This window comes from Cricetulus griseus, chromosome 5, assembly GCF_003668045.3.
Source record: "Cricetulus griseus strain 17A/GY chromosome 5, alternate assembly CriGri-PICRH-1.0, whole genome shotgun sequence".
Taxonomy (NCBI): domain Eukaryota; kingdom Metazoa; phylum Chordata; class Mammalia; order Rodentia; family Cricetidae; genus Cricetulus; species Cricetulus griseus.
The window spans coordinates 165,698,342-165,712,638 of record NC_048598.1 but is presented as its reverse complement, the minus strand read 5'-3'; the positions used below and the strand labels follow the sequence as shown (position 1 = coordinate 165,712,638).

The following is a 14,297-nucleotide window of genomic DNA, read 5'->3' as shown; positions in this document are numbered from 1 at the left end:
CCAGACTGATGACCAAATTTGATCCCTAGGGCCCATATGGTAAAAGAGAGAACCAATTCTTACAAATTGTCCTCTGACACCCACACACACACACACACAAAAGCACACATACATATGTTTTTTTGTTTTGTTTTGTTTTGTTTTGTTTTTTTAACCTAGGAAATGATTTGAAGATAACTACCAATAGACATCATTGCTGGGAGTTTATTTCCAAGGCCTGATTGAACACTACTTTGGTGTCCAACAGAAGGCCAAAGAGCAGAGGGAAAGATGCCTACTTACCTTAGTTTATCAACACTCCCCGTACCTCCTTTTGATTCAAACACCCATACACAAAGAAAGGTTTCCAGCTTTTAATTTTTAATGTAACATACAGAGCCACAAACACCATTTCTCTCTCAGTTTATGGGAGGTAGCGCATTTAAATAGGTCTGGATTTGACAACTCACTGTCACAATAACTTAGTTATTTTTTTTAAGAAAATCAAATATCTTTTTGTTGCACAGGCCAACATATTGATTGCACATTGCTTACAAATACAGTGTTTTGAACTTCAAATTATTAAAAAAAAAAAAGAATGTCCAATTATGTAGCTATCTTCTAGCTCATCTCATTTTGAAAGCTGAAGATAACTGTCACACTCCAGAACATTTCCCAAATGGTACCTCCTTTACCTCAACTATAAAACTCAAAAACTAAACTTCCGTTTCCTAAAGACACAGCTACTTCTAGAATACACAGATGTAATCATGGCAGACTACTAGAACTAAATGATCACTTATATGCTAACACTTTTCATTACAATGTAGCTTTCCTAAAAAGATATAAAGTGTAGGGAACTCAGATTTCTCCTAAGGACTGAACACCACAGACTCTTCTTTCCACTTCGTGAACTTCAAGTGTCTTTTGGGGGAGCCGCCCGCACAGCACAGTGCTCTGTACAACTATCTGGTGAGATGGAGATTGGGGCTCACAATTTCATTTCCCCAGGATGCCACACACAGTTTTACAGCACATAAAAAGGCTAAGAAAGGCCACAGTGGACAGTGCCAGACAAGAACAGTAGATTATAAGGACCACTGAGGGTCAGCAAACACCATGGATTTCAATTGCCTTTTCAGTAATGTCAACAAAAAAAGGTTTAGAGAAATGTTAGAGTGAAAATATTTAGTTCCACTGTTGATAGTCAGATACTGTTGCCTGACAGATGAACAAATTAGTTTAACTTAAGAACTTAAGATTAGAGAAAGTGAGCAAGATGGGAAAATACGGGAGAACTTTCCTCGTTTCCTCCTCAAAGGAAAGCACTCGGGTTGGCTCGAGGGTCTTTCTGATTCCTGTATCTGTAGGTCAGCCAAACACCCAGGATCTGGAATTAAAAGAAGAAAAAGTAAGTGTTGTGCAGATTTAGTTAATCAACAGAATAACTGAAACTTCTGAATTACTTTTGCATACTTTTTGTTCAAGGAAGAGAGACTTCGGGCAAATTAAAGGACAGGCCCTAATAACACTGAGATATGAACACTGTGGTAGACTGCATGCTGCCTGGGACCTGCAAATGCTACTCTCTGAGGTAAAGGTGTGGTTATGTGAGGAAGAGATCTTCCAGGTGGACTCAGAGGTGCACACACCATGGTCCTGAGAAGAGGGGAGCTGAGATGGCCAGAGTGGGAGAACAGAGATAAAGTGTGATGACGAGGCAAGAAGGCAGAACATGCTCCACACTGGCAGCTGCATTTGAAGCTGGAATAGCAAGTTTGACTTTTCCATTTTGATAAATAGCCAAGTGTGAACTCTGGATGTTTTTTACATTTATTTTTATTGCTCTTAATTATATGTGCACATGTGCAGGGGTGCCCCCAAGAGTCCAGAGGCCGTGGAGCCCCCTGGAGTTTGAGTTACAGTGACTATGAGCCATCTGATGTGGGTACTGGGAACCAAATTCTGTAAATCTTCATCTCCAATGGTAACTGCCCTAAGCAGCAAGCATTACTAACCCCTGAGCCCCCTCTCAAGCCCTGTCAAATATCTTTAATAATAAGAATATCTAAAGTTAGTTATTAAATCAAAAGTTGGTGGTAGATTCTTCTCAGAAGACAATTTACCAATACAGAATTTCATTCTTTTTTTGTTTTGTTTTTTTGTTTGTTTGGTTTTTGGTTTTGGTTTTTGTTTTGCTTTGTTTTTTGACAGGCTCTCACTATATAGATAGACCAGGCTAGCCTGGAACTCAGAGAGATCCACCTGCCTCTGCTTCTCAAGTGCTATGATTACAGGTGTGAGCCACCAAGCCCTGCTTATCAAGATCTCTTGACTATTCCCATACTATGCTGTATTTTATACCTAGAAATGTATGCCTAGGGGAAAGCAAAATGACATTCCACACACAGGAGTCAACTGTGTAAATATTTACCTATTAAAAAGAAACCAAGTGGTTGGACTGACAAGATAAAACAGTGGGTAAAGGCACTTGCTACAGAGCCTCATGACCTGAGTCACTGGACTCTGATGTCCAGGGCCCACATAGAGAAAAGGTAGAACAGACTCCCAAAAGTTGTCCTCTGACCTCTACACATGCATCACGGCACGGGTGCACCCACACCCAGGTAACTAGAGAAATGTACGCCAGGTGGCAGTGGTGGGGGCACAACTTTAATCCCAGCACTCAGGAGGCAGAGGCCAGCCTGGTCTATAGAGCAAGTTCCAGGACAGCCAGGACTACATAGAGGAAACCCTGTCCCCAATAAATGAATGAATAAATAATTAAACTTTTCTAAAAGATGGGATGAGATGGCTTTAGGCAGAGGCACTTTTTGCAAAGCCTGATGACCTGAGTTCAATCTTCAGAAACTATATGGTGAAGGAGGGAACCGATTCCATAGGACTGTCCTTGTGGTCCTCACACACCCACTGTGGCACAAGCATGTTGCCCCCCCATCCCCAATACACACACACAATAAGTAAATGCAATTTTTAAAAAAGAAAATTAAAGGATCAACAGATTAAGCAATCCCATTCATGGCTAAATTCTAACCATATAAAATGCAGAGTTTTTTTTGCAGTTTTGTAAGGACATATGTTGCTCCTCTAAGTAACCTACTCTGCTTCTGTAGCTATACATACAAACTCTGTTAGAAGAATTATTTGATCCATATTCTGCTGTCTGTTTAAAACAGATGTGTGATGTGGACAGCTCATGTTTTAGCAGCGTACCATCTTTTTCTGATAGGGAATAATATGACATATGCTAATACTTTACCAATGGCTACAAAACACTAGCTACCCCTCATGCACCAAGTACTCCTCACAGCACCCCAGTTTTCCATCACTGGCTCTCTGCTGTTGTGATTCTCCTTGGAGGGTGAGACACACAGCAAGATTAAATAACTTGCCCCAGGGCACATAATGAGCAAGTAGGTGCACTCCGTTTCCAGCCCCGTCCTGTGACACACATATGTCTCAACTGATCCAGCATACTGCCAAGAAGCAAAAAGGGCCCAAAGATTGATCAGAAGTAAATATGGTGAGGGCCAGAGAAACTGCTCAGCAGTGAAGAGATTACATGCTACTCTTGCTGGAGTTTGGTTCCCACAACACCTCCACATCCAGGAATTCTGACAACCTCTTCTGGCCGCCACACCCATGTGCATGTACCTACACACAGATACACATTTGTGCGCATAATTTAAAAACCTTCAAAAATTGCTTATAAATAACCTGTGTATTCATTTTATGTTGTTATATAATTGTTTCCATGAAACAAAGTATCACACATGGAATTCCTTTGTTAAAAAAGAAATTTTAAGGCCATCACGGTGGCTCACACCTATAACACCAGCGTCCAGGAGGCTGAGACAAGGGGAATTTAAGACCAGCAGGGACTACATAATAAGAGCCTGCCTCAAAATCAACTTTTTTCCCAATACATATTATCAACTCAGAAGCATCAAGAACTGTCCACAGATATTGAGGATTTAATACAGAATATAGAATTAGCATTCCAGTTCTGCTTACTAGTTAGTATATGAGAGTTTACTAATTCATGCAAAGACATTAATATAATATAAACATACAAATAATGACAGTAGCTACCTACAGGCTTTAGAAAGGTAATAGCAGAGGAAAGTTTCTGGTCATCCTCAGCAGCCTGCCTCTGCCTTGGCCGTGGCAGTTGCGTCATCACCTTCTGCAAGGTACCACCAGGAGCAGCGCACTTCCGCTGCGAGCTAGGCCACACAGGCACTCCTTACAAGTGGTTTGTCCATCACAGTGCCTCTCTAGCTCCCCTCTAGCTTGTTCTGTCTGTCTGTCTGTCTGTCTGTCTGTCTGTCTGTCGCCTGCCTCTTTCATGTCCCCACTCTGAGACGGCCTTTCACTCTTTTTGCTCTCCCTTCTCCCTTGCCCAATAAATCTCTTGCATTAGATCTGTTGATCTGGAATTTCTCTGTGGCACACCTTGGCAGGGCCCACCAAAGGTACCCTTTCTGCTCCATTTTATCCTTTCAGTTTCAGAGGAAAATTTTTTTAAGTTGAAAGTAACACAATTTTTTTAACTTATTTATTTATTTATTTATTTTTATTATGTATACAGTGTTCTGCCCAGGCCAGAAGAGGGTACCAGATCTCATTACAGATGGTTGTGAGTCAACTTGTGGTTGCTGAGAATTGAACTCAGGACCTCTGGAAGAGCAGCCAGTGCTCTTAACCTCTGAGCTATCTCTCCAGCCCGAAAGTAACACAATTTTTATATTTCATTTTTTACGATTATAATATTATTACATTTCTCCTTCCTTTCTTCTCTCCAAACCCTCCCATATATCCCTTGCCACTCTCCTTCAAATTAATGGCCTCTTCTTGCATTGATTATTATTGCAAACATAAATATTTATGTATATTCCTAAATAAATCTTCTGGTCCTTATAATGCTATTCTATGTATGGTTTCAGGGTTGACTATTTGGTATTAGATAACAAATTAATGAGTTCTTCTCTGAGAAAGATCACCTCACTTCTCCCACTCCCAGCTTTCTTCAGTTACAGGGGCATTTTTTTTTTTTCAGAGACAGGGTTTCTCTGTACCTTGGCTGTCCCAGTACTCACTCTGTAGACCAGGCTGACCTTGAACTCAAAGATCCGCCTGCCTCTGCCTCCTGAGTGCTGGGATAAAGGCGTGCACCACCACTGCCCAGCAACAGGGGCAATTTTTACAAACAAATCTTTGTCTGGATATATGCATATGTGTGTTATAGTATTAACACATACCAAGTATAACATATACTAAGTAATGTTCTACTTATGACAAAATTAAACTATAATTTATCATATAAGTCTAGAAAGATGAAGAAAGCCCAGAGCTAATCCAGCCTAATCTCTTCATTTATTACAATTTACTCAGGGAAAACAGATCAAGAATGGCACCCTATCATAAAGTTCATGCTAGATCTGTCAGATTTTCCTATTCCAAGTTAGGCTGTTCCCATAACACTGAGTGACCTAAGGAGGAAAGGAGCTTTTGAATATTAGCTGTTATGCTGAAGTGCAATGCTGTGTTTTCTTGACATACAAAACAGAACTCTCTATGACAAAGGGGAAGGACAAACCTCTGTAAAACTGAAGAAAAGGCCAATGCCACCAACGAATCTCAAAACCTCTCCAGCATACGCTTCGATTATGGGGGCACATGGCAAGCATTTGTGTGCCATTTTATTACAGCTCTGCATCAATAAAAGAAAAGGCCCATTAGTTGCTTCAGAGTACATTCACAAAAAGATAATCACATTCAAAACTAAAATTACACACACACAAACCAAATTCAGGTCTAGGGTGCTACATTTAATTTAAGTATAAATTTTAAACTGTGTGTAAATTTCCAAGATGGCCATTTCCTGCGCATGCTCTGTAGTATCCATCCCCATCTGGGAACTATCAAGATGATGGGCAGGTGTCCAGACTACACTGTGTAAGACTCCATCCTGCCAGAACAGAGATTCTCGTGCTGATACAAATGCACTGTAAGACAACCCAGCTGTGGTGGTCTGCTTAAGGATGTCCCCCAGAGGCTCATGTATTTGAATGCTTAGTCACCAGGGAACGGAACTGTTTGAAAGGGTTATGGATTACACAGATTAGGAAGTGTGGCCTTTGTTGGAAAAAGTGTGTCACTGCGAGTGGATTTTGAGGTTTCAGAAGACCGTGCTAAACCCAGTTATCTCGCTATATATGGATGCACACACCTGCCTGTAGCTCAGAATGTAACACAAAACTACTTTCCCAGCACCATGCCTGTAGGGCACATTGTTCCCCTCCATGATGACAATGGAATAAACCTCTGAAAGTGTAAGCAAGCCTCCAACTAAGTGCTTTCTCTAATAAGAGTGGTCTTAGTCATGGTGTCCCTTCACAGCAATAGACACCGGCAAACAGGACAATGCTACAAGAATGAGTCTACAAACAACCTTTGAGCAACAGGGAGGACACCAAGCCTAGAGTGATGCAGAAGGCAAAGAGAGGAGGGTAGTTTTATGTGTCTTCTACCTTGGAGGTATTGGACTAGTTAAGAGAGCCAATTTAAAATAGACCCTTCTTTAGCTACCTCCCTAAAAAACTGCATAGACAGAAATCTCCCAGACTGATCATTTCTCCTCTCAACTTGTTCCAGGAAAGAGCTGAATAAGAAAGAATTACAGGAAGGAAAATAAACGCAGTGTGTCTCACTGGACATGGAATGGGTAACTGTGACAGCGGTTCACATACAAAATATAACAGGAGCATATGTCAAACAATCTTGAAATATAATTCAGTATCAGAAAGGCCACTTCTTTGCTAATCATTACTGAACTGTATGTAACACATTCAAGGAAAAAAAAAAAAAAAAGCTTTTATAGTTTGGACTTACAGCCAGACAGGTGTCATTTGGGTTATAACTTCGGAAGCCACAGCAGTTCAAGTTCCTCTGGAGGTCATTTCGGGCACTTGCTGTATTGTTCCAACCAACCTCCAGCAGCTGACCCTAGGAAACGCAGTTCATAGATACATTAAAACATATCATCCCAGCCGGGCGTTGGTGAGGCGCACCTTTAATCCCAGTGCTGGGGAGGGAAGCAGGCAGATCTCAGTGAGTTCAAGGCCAGCCTGTTCTACAAATTGAGTTCCAGGACAGTTACACAGAGAAATCCTGTCTTGAAAAAAAAAAAAAAAAGGAGGAAAGAAAGAAACGTATTTTTCTATAGTTAGCAGTAGAATGTACATGAAATAGTCTCTATAAAATTATTACAACTTTTCTAAAGCATATACCTTGTTCTGCCAAAAAAAAAAAGGGGGGGTAGTATTTCTATGCTACAAAAGAAAAAGTCCTGGATTTTTACAAGCAATTTAAAAACAGTACTTGCTTCAAAGGCATAATTTTCTAAGTGCAATAATACAAAGTTTCAGTTGCTCCAAGAAACCCATTTTTTGTCTACAAATGGTGCACGCCTTTAATCCCAGCACTCGAGAGGCAGAGGCAGGCGGATCTCTGTGAGTTCGAGACCAGCCTGGTCTACAAGAGCTAGTTCCAGGACAGCCTCCAAAGCCACAGAGAAACCCTGTCTCGAAAAACCAAAAAAAAAAAAAAAGAGTAACTGCTACAAGGAAGCCACAGACACTTTGGAGCTGCATGGCAGTGGGGAAAGAAGAGACATCTTTTAGCAGCAGCGGTTTTCACCCAGTGCCGTACCGTAAGTCTTACTTAAGGATACAGATGACCAAGACCTGAGGCACTTCCCCTGCAGCTGTTCCCACGAACCCCTCAGGAGGGAGAATTTAGGTATCCGGTTAAAATGGCATTCTTGGCAAGAAGAAATACTTATTCTCCAGTCACTTCCTCCCATCATTTTCATAGTTATGTTGTATAATAAAGTAAAATAATATAAAAAAACTTCACTCAGCTGGGTGCGATGATGCATGCCTTTGATACAAGCACTCAGGAGACAAAGGCAATCTCTGTGAGTTTGAGGCCAACCTGGTCTACACAGTTGTAGGACAGCCGGAGTTACACAGTAAGACTCTGTCTCAAAACAAAAAGAAAAAAAAATATATATATCCTATATATATCCTTGCTTACCTGTTGGTCCTGATTCAGAGCTAAACAAGCACAAGACACCGAAAACTGAACAATAAACACGAGGAGGAGAATAATCATATACTGAGAGTTTACAGGTTAAGGACTGTTTTATTTGCCTTTTATCATCACACCTATTTGTTCACTGTAAGTATGAGTGTGGCCAGGGCGGGACTATACACGCATGAGTCTATCTGCATGCGCCATGCTGTTCATGAAGAGGACGACTTGCAGGAGTCAGTTGTCCTACCACCATGTGGGTACTGGGGATTGAACCCTGGTCCTTAGATTTGGCAGCAAGTGCCTTTACCTGCTGCTAGAAACACTGCAAATGGTTCTGAAAGAGCATAAAGCAGGAGTGTTGACAGTACACTCTAAGCAATTCACCTAGAAACTAGAACAATGTTACCTAACTTCAAAGTGATACACTGTATTATTTTGCAAATACACTACAATTTTAAATTCATTTAGAAAAACATAAATAATTCTATACAGCAAGCACAGGTGGCCTAAGGAGCAGAGACAGGACTGCCCAAGCTTGAGGTCAGCCTGGTCTACAGAGACCCTGTCTCAAAAAGAAAGAGAGATAGAGAATTAGATTTTGAAAAACTCACATCCAAAATGAAATACAAATTCTGAAACCTGTAAAATAAAAAACAGATCTAGACAAATGTATAAGCTGTCTCAAAACTAAACCTAAAGAATACACTGTTAAATGGTGGTGCACGCCTTTAATCCCAGCACTTGGGAGGCAGAGGCAGGAGGATCTCTGTGAGTTCGAGACCAGCCTGGTCTACAAGAGCTAGTTCCAAGACAGTCTCCAAAGTCACAGGGAAACTCTGTCTCGAAAAAACAAAACAAAACAAAACAAAACAAAATTCTCAATGGAAGATCAATGTGCTAGGAAGTAACGAGCTTCCAGTAGTGTGCTAGAAGTAACGAAATGAGTTCATTTTAACTCTGAGTTTGCAAAGGAAAATCAGAAGTGTGCCCAACGCATACAACACTATGATGTGATGTGGAAGGGTTGGGGACAACTAAACTTAAGGCTTTTTCCTTGCAGTTATCCCGACAGTGTCTTTCTAAGAGTTGCTTCCTGGCAATGAAATCCGTAATGAGAATATTAAGTTAGCAGCAACCATTGGAACATAATTGATAATGAGTGAGAACTTCGCCTGATTGAGATAACAATCCTGATTTTTTAAAAAGGATACAAAAAACAGCAACACCTGATGATGTTTTACAGCGCCAATCAGTCCCACCAATGCAATCAGGAACAGGAAGATGCCCACAGCAATGACCACACCCACCACCCGGAGACTGGAGATCAGTCCAAAGCCGATGCCCCAAGCAGCAATCCCAATGAGCAGCAGACTGACCAGCTGTGGAGAGACAGGAGAGGTTCAATTATACAGTACCAGAACTGTCCAGGTGTTTACTTCGTAGCAATGTTCATACGATGGCAGGAGTCCCTCAGGATCTCCAGGGTGTTGGTTCCATAACCTGCCACATACACCAAATTCAAGTTGCATATAAAAAGTTGTCATATTTGTATAATTTCTAACATCCTCCTTTAAGCATCAAACCACCTCTGGATGACTCAGACTAACTAATGCAGTGTCAAGGCTACGAAACATTACTTACCCATATTCTCAGGGGATTCGTGACAAGAAAAGAATCTGTGCTCATGAAGCAATTTTTGATCCAGGTGGTTGAACCCACAGATACATAAAGCAGACTGAATCTCACAAACTTCCGTGGATATTATTGTTTTCACTAATTTAATGTAACCCTGGATTATGCCTTTTAAAAAAAGACTAACAATAATCCAGAAAGCAACCACAGAATCTCGGAGGTCATCTGGATTATAAGGTTTACACTCCAGCAAGTGTAAACTAGCGCAGGACCAGCACATGGAAAACCAGGCAGCAATGCACCTCAGTCCACAATTCTGCTCTGTTCACATGAAAATTATTTATCTCTTCCTTCACAACCCAGTTGGCTCGCACCCCCCTTTGTCTTCCCACTCCCCAAAAGGCTCAACCAATCCAACCTCCCCTGTTACCCTGTGTTCCTCAAATATGAAGCTATTGTTTCTGTTCTTGCACTACAATCTCTTCCCCCATGTGTCTCTCCAGGAACAAGAAGCAATTCGCAAGTAGTACCCCTATGTTCTTACCTCCAGGTACCCCTAGAACTTACAGGCCTGAGCTCTGGAGAACACTCGAAAATTGTTTTCAGAAATACTGTTGATGTTCATTGTATCAACATCAAGTATGTTCAAATATAGAGGGACAAGAGACCATGAAAGCCATGCAGATGAAAACAGAGTAGGAGAGCTTAGCTATTTAAAATGAAATGGCATTTGAGCAAGAAGAAGTCATGTCATGTCTCAGTCATTTTATTTATAGGTTTGTCAAGCACTATCAGAAGAACTAGCACATCTTAGGAATTATAAAACTCAAGCCACAATTACTTTAAAATAAGAAAAACAAATAAATAGTAAACCACAAAGGGCTCATAACTAACCCACAGAAGCATATCTAGCTTAGTCAGGTTTCAGAGAAAGGGAGGAGGGGTCTGCAGAGCAGGGTAGAGCACCTTCAGCACACGTGTGGTCAATCATCTCCTGGAGTAATGTGGGAGTGCAATGCTCAGTTTGGAAAACTCAAAATTCAAAACTAGATTTTTCTAGTATCATTACTGGAAGGCATGGGAAAATCTGTTTAGAAATATATAAATTACCACTTGATTTTTTTCTGCTAATATGTATCAGTTTGTGTTAAACAATACTAAACATGTTTTAATTGCACTAGTTTAAAAAAAAGATATTTAAGGTATGTAGAGATACAAACAAAACTGCTAAGTAGTGTGTTTAGATATTCTATTTGTGTTTTTATTCAAAACATTTCCTCTTTGGAATCCTGGTCAAAGAGCCAAAACTTAAGAACAAAAAAAAATCATCTGTAGGACCACAGAACCAGTTTCTGGTGACAGGGACCTGGTGGCCTCTACCACTGTGACTAGCACACAGAGAACAACGAAAATATTCCCTGAGTTCCATTTCCCTTCCTCAGCTGCTCCCTGTCACTTCTGTGCTATCGCTCCCTCAGTCTCCTCACAATTTCAAACAATGGTGAACTGAGAAAAAGTCCTCTGCCCCTTCACAAGTGACCTTATTTCTGACTTTGTAACATCCAAACGTGGTCCATTTCCTTTCACAGTCGGTAAAAGCAGAAGCCTGAGGTGGGTGTGAGGAAGGCCCCCACCTCTTCCTGGCTTAGCAGCATCACTTGGTATGGGGCACAGACTGCAGTCCACACACACACACACAGAGTAGCTAGGGGTCTCCAGAAATGGACGCAACAGAAAATGTGTGCATCTGTATCTACTTATCAAAAGAAAACGAGGCTCTTGGACAATAGAGGTTTTAAAGATCTGGCCCACACAACTGTGACTGACCGGGCAGAAATGCGTAGGGCCCAGCACGCTGGAAACTGAGCAGAACGCCCTTTTCCTTGGGAAACTTCAGAGGTTGTGAAGTCTTCCCACCCACACTGTGGAGGGTAGTCTGGTTCACTTAATCAACTGATGGTAAGTGGTGGTCATAGTTACAATACCCTTACAGCAGTATCTAGACTAGTGTTTGACCAACAGCAGGACACCACAGCCTGTGTCCATGGTGTCACAGATTCCTCACCCCCTCTGCTAACACCAAGCTCTGGGTGGGAGGCTCGCTCACTAATTCAGGTGAACTCATGGGACAAGACCACCAACCTGCATTTCATTCAACATAAAAAACCCTTCTGGGCAAGGTTCAGCAGGGAGAAGCACTTGCCACCTAAGCCTAACACTCAAGTCTGCTCTCAGAACCTACTAAAATGCCAAATGCAGTGGCATCGGCTGTTCTCTCAACACCCCTCAGGCAGGAGACAGGAGAACCAGCTGGAAGTGCTCAGGTCACGTGGTGTGGAATACACAGCACAGCAACAGAAACAGGAGACACACCCTCAGCAAGGTGGAAGGCTAGAAGCAATCCTCAAAAGCTCTCCTCTGCTCCCATGGGCACACTGGGTGGTATACATGTATACAAACTCAGCTTTAAAGAATCCTTCCAAAATCATGCCAAATGCTTATTATATTAATGGAATTTTTAAAAATTGAGAATGTTAAAAGTTAAATATTCTTAACCACTAAACTAAAAAGTCAGTGAAAGACTTAACGATGGAGCATATGATGAAACAGAAGTTGGGAACTTTTTCTGTTACTTAACCTGGTTGTGCAGATTGTCAGTCCTGCTGGGATCACTCAGTTCTGATACTGTACAGTGTGGAGACACACAGTACAAATGGGATGCCCGGGCTTTGCTGACACCACCCCCATCTTTTAGTTTTATTTGGATGAAGTTTTGATTTTTTGTTTTGTTTGGGAGTTTTGCTGTTGCTGGTTAAGGTTTTGCTTCATTTTTGTTAGGACAATTTTAGGATGGTCAGGTAGCTCAGGCTAGCCTCCAAATCAGGATTGTCTTGCCTTGGCTTCCCAAGTACTGAGATGACATGCATGTGCCACCATGACCACCGACACTTTCATTTCAGACTGTGGAGTCATCAATTTTCATGTATCATGAAGTGGTTTTCTTCTTAGATTCTTTTCAGACTATTTAAAAATATGAATCCCGGTCAACAAGATGATGCCTCTGCAAGCAAGGGTGACTGCTGCCAAGCAGGACAACCAGAGCTCAATCGCCAGGACTCACACAGTGGAAACAGAGAATTCCTACAGTCCTGGAAACTGTCCTCTGAACTGTACACTTGTTTGGGTGTACTCTCTCTCTCTCTCTCTCTCTCTCTCTCTCTCTCTCTCTCTCTCTCTCTTTCTCCAGAAATAAGCCATTAAATCAAATAAATACCATCTTATAATGAACTCACAAATAAAAACACCATGTATCTGCATTAGGGTAGCCATTTATAAGCCAAAGAATGCAAAGAGAAGAAAGTACATTAAAGTACACTCCCCTTTATGAGACAAGTGTGTCCCCCTGATGCCCCAGATAGCTCCCACATTCTTCCCAGACTCAAGCAATCCTCTGTGACCACAGGAGTACACCATGACGGCCAGCTCCAAAGGTCAATGTCCACAGGGTGATACTAAAGACTGGCCAAGAGGACTTTGAAGGTGTGCAATTGATAATCTCAAGATATGGCTACTCTGGATTATCTGAATAAGACTTCAACAGTTCCAGAGTCCTTGCATGAGGCAGGAGGAGGGTGCGAGTCAGAGAAGGACTTTGCTGTGGGAAGCAGGATGGAGTCTGAGAGATTTGGGGTGGCATGTTGTGGGTGTTGAAGGCAGAGGAAGAGCTCTATGCCAAGGAATGCGAGGATCGGACTCTAGGAGACGGGGTCTGAGATCTGCAGTGGCTCCTGCTGTCGGGTGTGGAGACTACACCCCATTGCTTTCGGCCACTACACTTGCAGTAACTTTTTAACAACAGGAAACCTCGGTCTGAACAATGGAAACAGACTGGAAAGCATATTGCAAACCTCAGAACCCAAGATTATGAAGCGCCTTTGAGGGCAGGCATTACTTGGCTTACCACAGGCAGTTCTAAACTATTAGGAATTCTACCATCGGGGCATGATGGCCACACTTGCAATCCCAGCACTTGGGAGGCGAAGGCAGGGGGATTTCCAAGAGTTCAAGACCAAGGGGACTGACTACATAACAAATATCCAGCTAACAGCCAGACCTCCATTGTAAGACCCTGACTCTGAAAAATAAAAAAGGAGGGGATGGGAATGGGAAGACAGCTCGGCCATATAGAGCACTTGCTGCTTTTCAGAGGACTGGGTTCAAGTCTTGGCTCACACGTGGCTGATTACAACCTGTAACTCCAGTTCCAGGAGACGCAATGCCCTTTTGTGACTTCTATCTAGGGGCACCTAGCATGCATATGGCGGTACATACAGGCAGGCAAAACACATGAAACATAAATAAATAAAAAAAATTTAAACAATTTTTAGAAGGGAGGGGGTGGATGTGGGGAGATTGCTCAGCAGTTCAAGCCCTTGCTGCTCAAGCCTGAGTTCCATCCCTAGACCCCCCTCCCCAAGTCCCCTGAGCACAATGGCACTTGCCACACTCATCCGCACATCATGCAAATTAGCTGATTAATGAATTAAAATAAAACAACAACCTGT

At 42.0% G+C, this 14,297-nt stretch overlaps 1 protein-coding gene across 1 annotated transcript in view; it reads right to left on the bottom strand.

The window, feature by feature from the left end:
• Window positions 1–347: 347 nt before the first annotated feature.
• Tspan13 (tetraspanin 13) overlaps window positions 348–14,297 on the bottom strand; it is a 29,939-nt gene continuing 15,989 nt past the window's right edge. The window contains exons 2-6 of the mRNA XM_027419750.2: window positions 9,312–9,479; window positions 8,101–8,181; window positions 6,895–7,008; window positions 5,600–5,713; window positions 348–1,369 (exon numbers count right to left, since the gene is read on the bottom strand). Of these exons, the coding sequence (XP_027275551.1) occupies window positions 1,295–1,369; window positions 5,600–5,713; window positions 6,895–7,008; window positions 8,101–8,181; window positions 9,312–9,479 (552 nt within the window). The 3' untranslated portion in view covers window positions 348–1,294. The remainder of the gene's footprint in view (window positions 1,370–5,599; window positions 5,714–6,894; window positions 7,009–8,100; window positions 8,182–9,311; window positions 9,480–14,297) is intronic.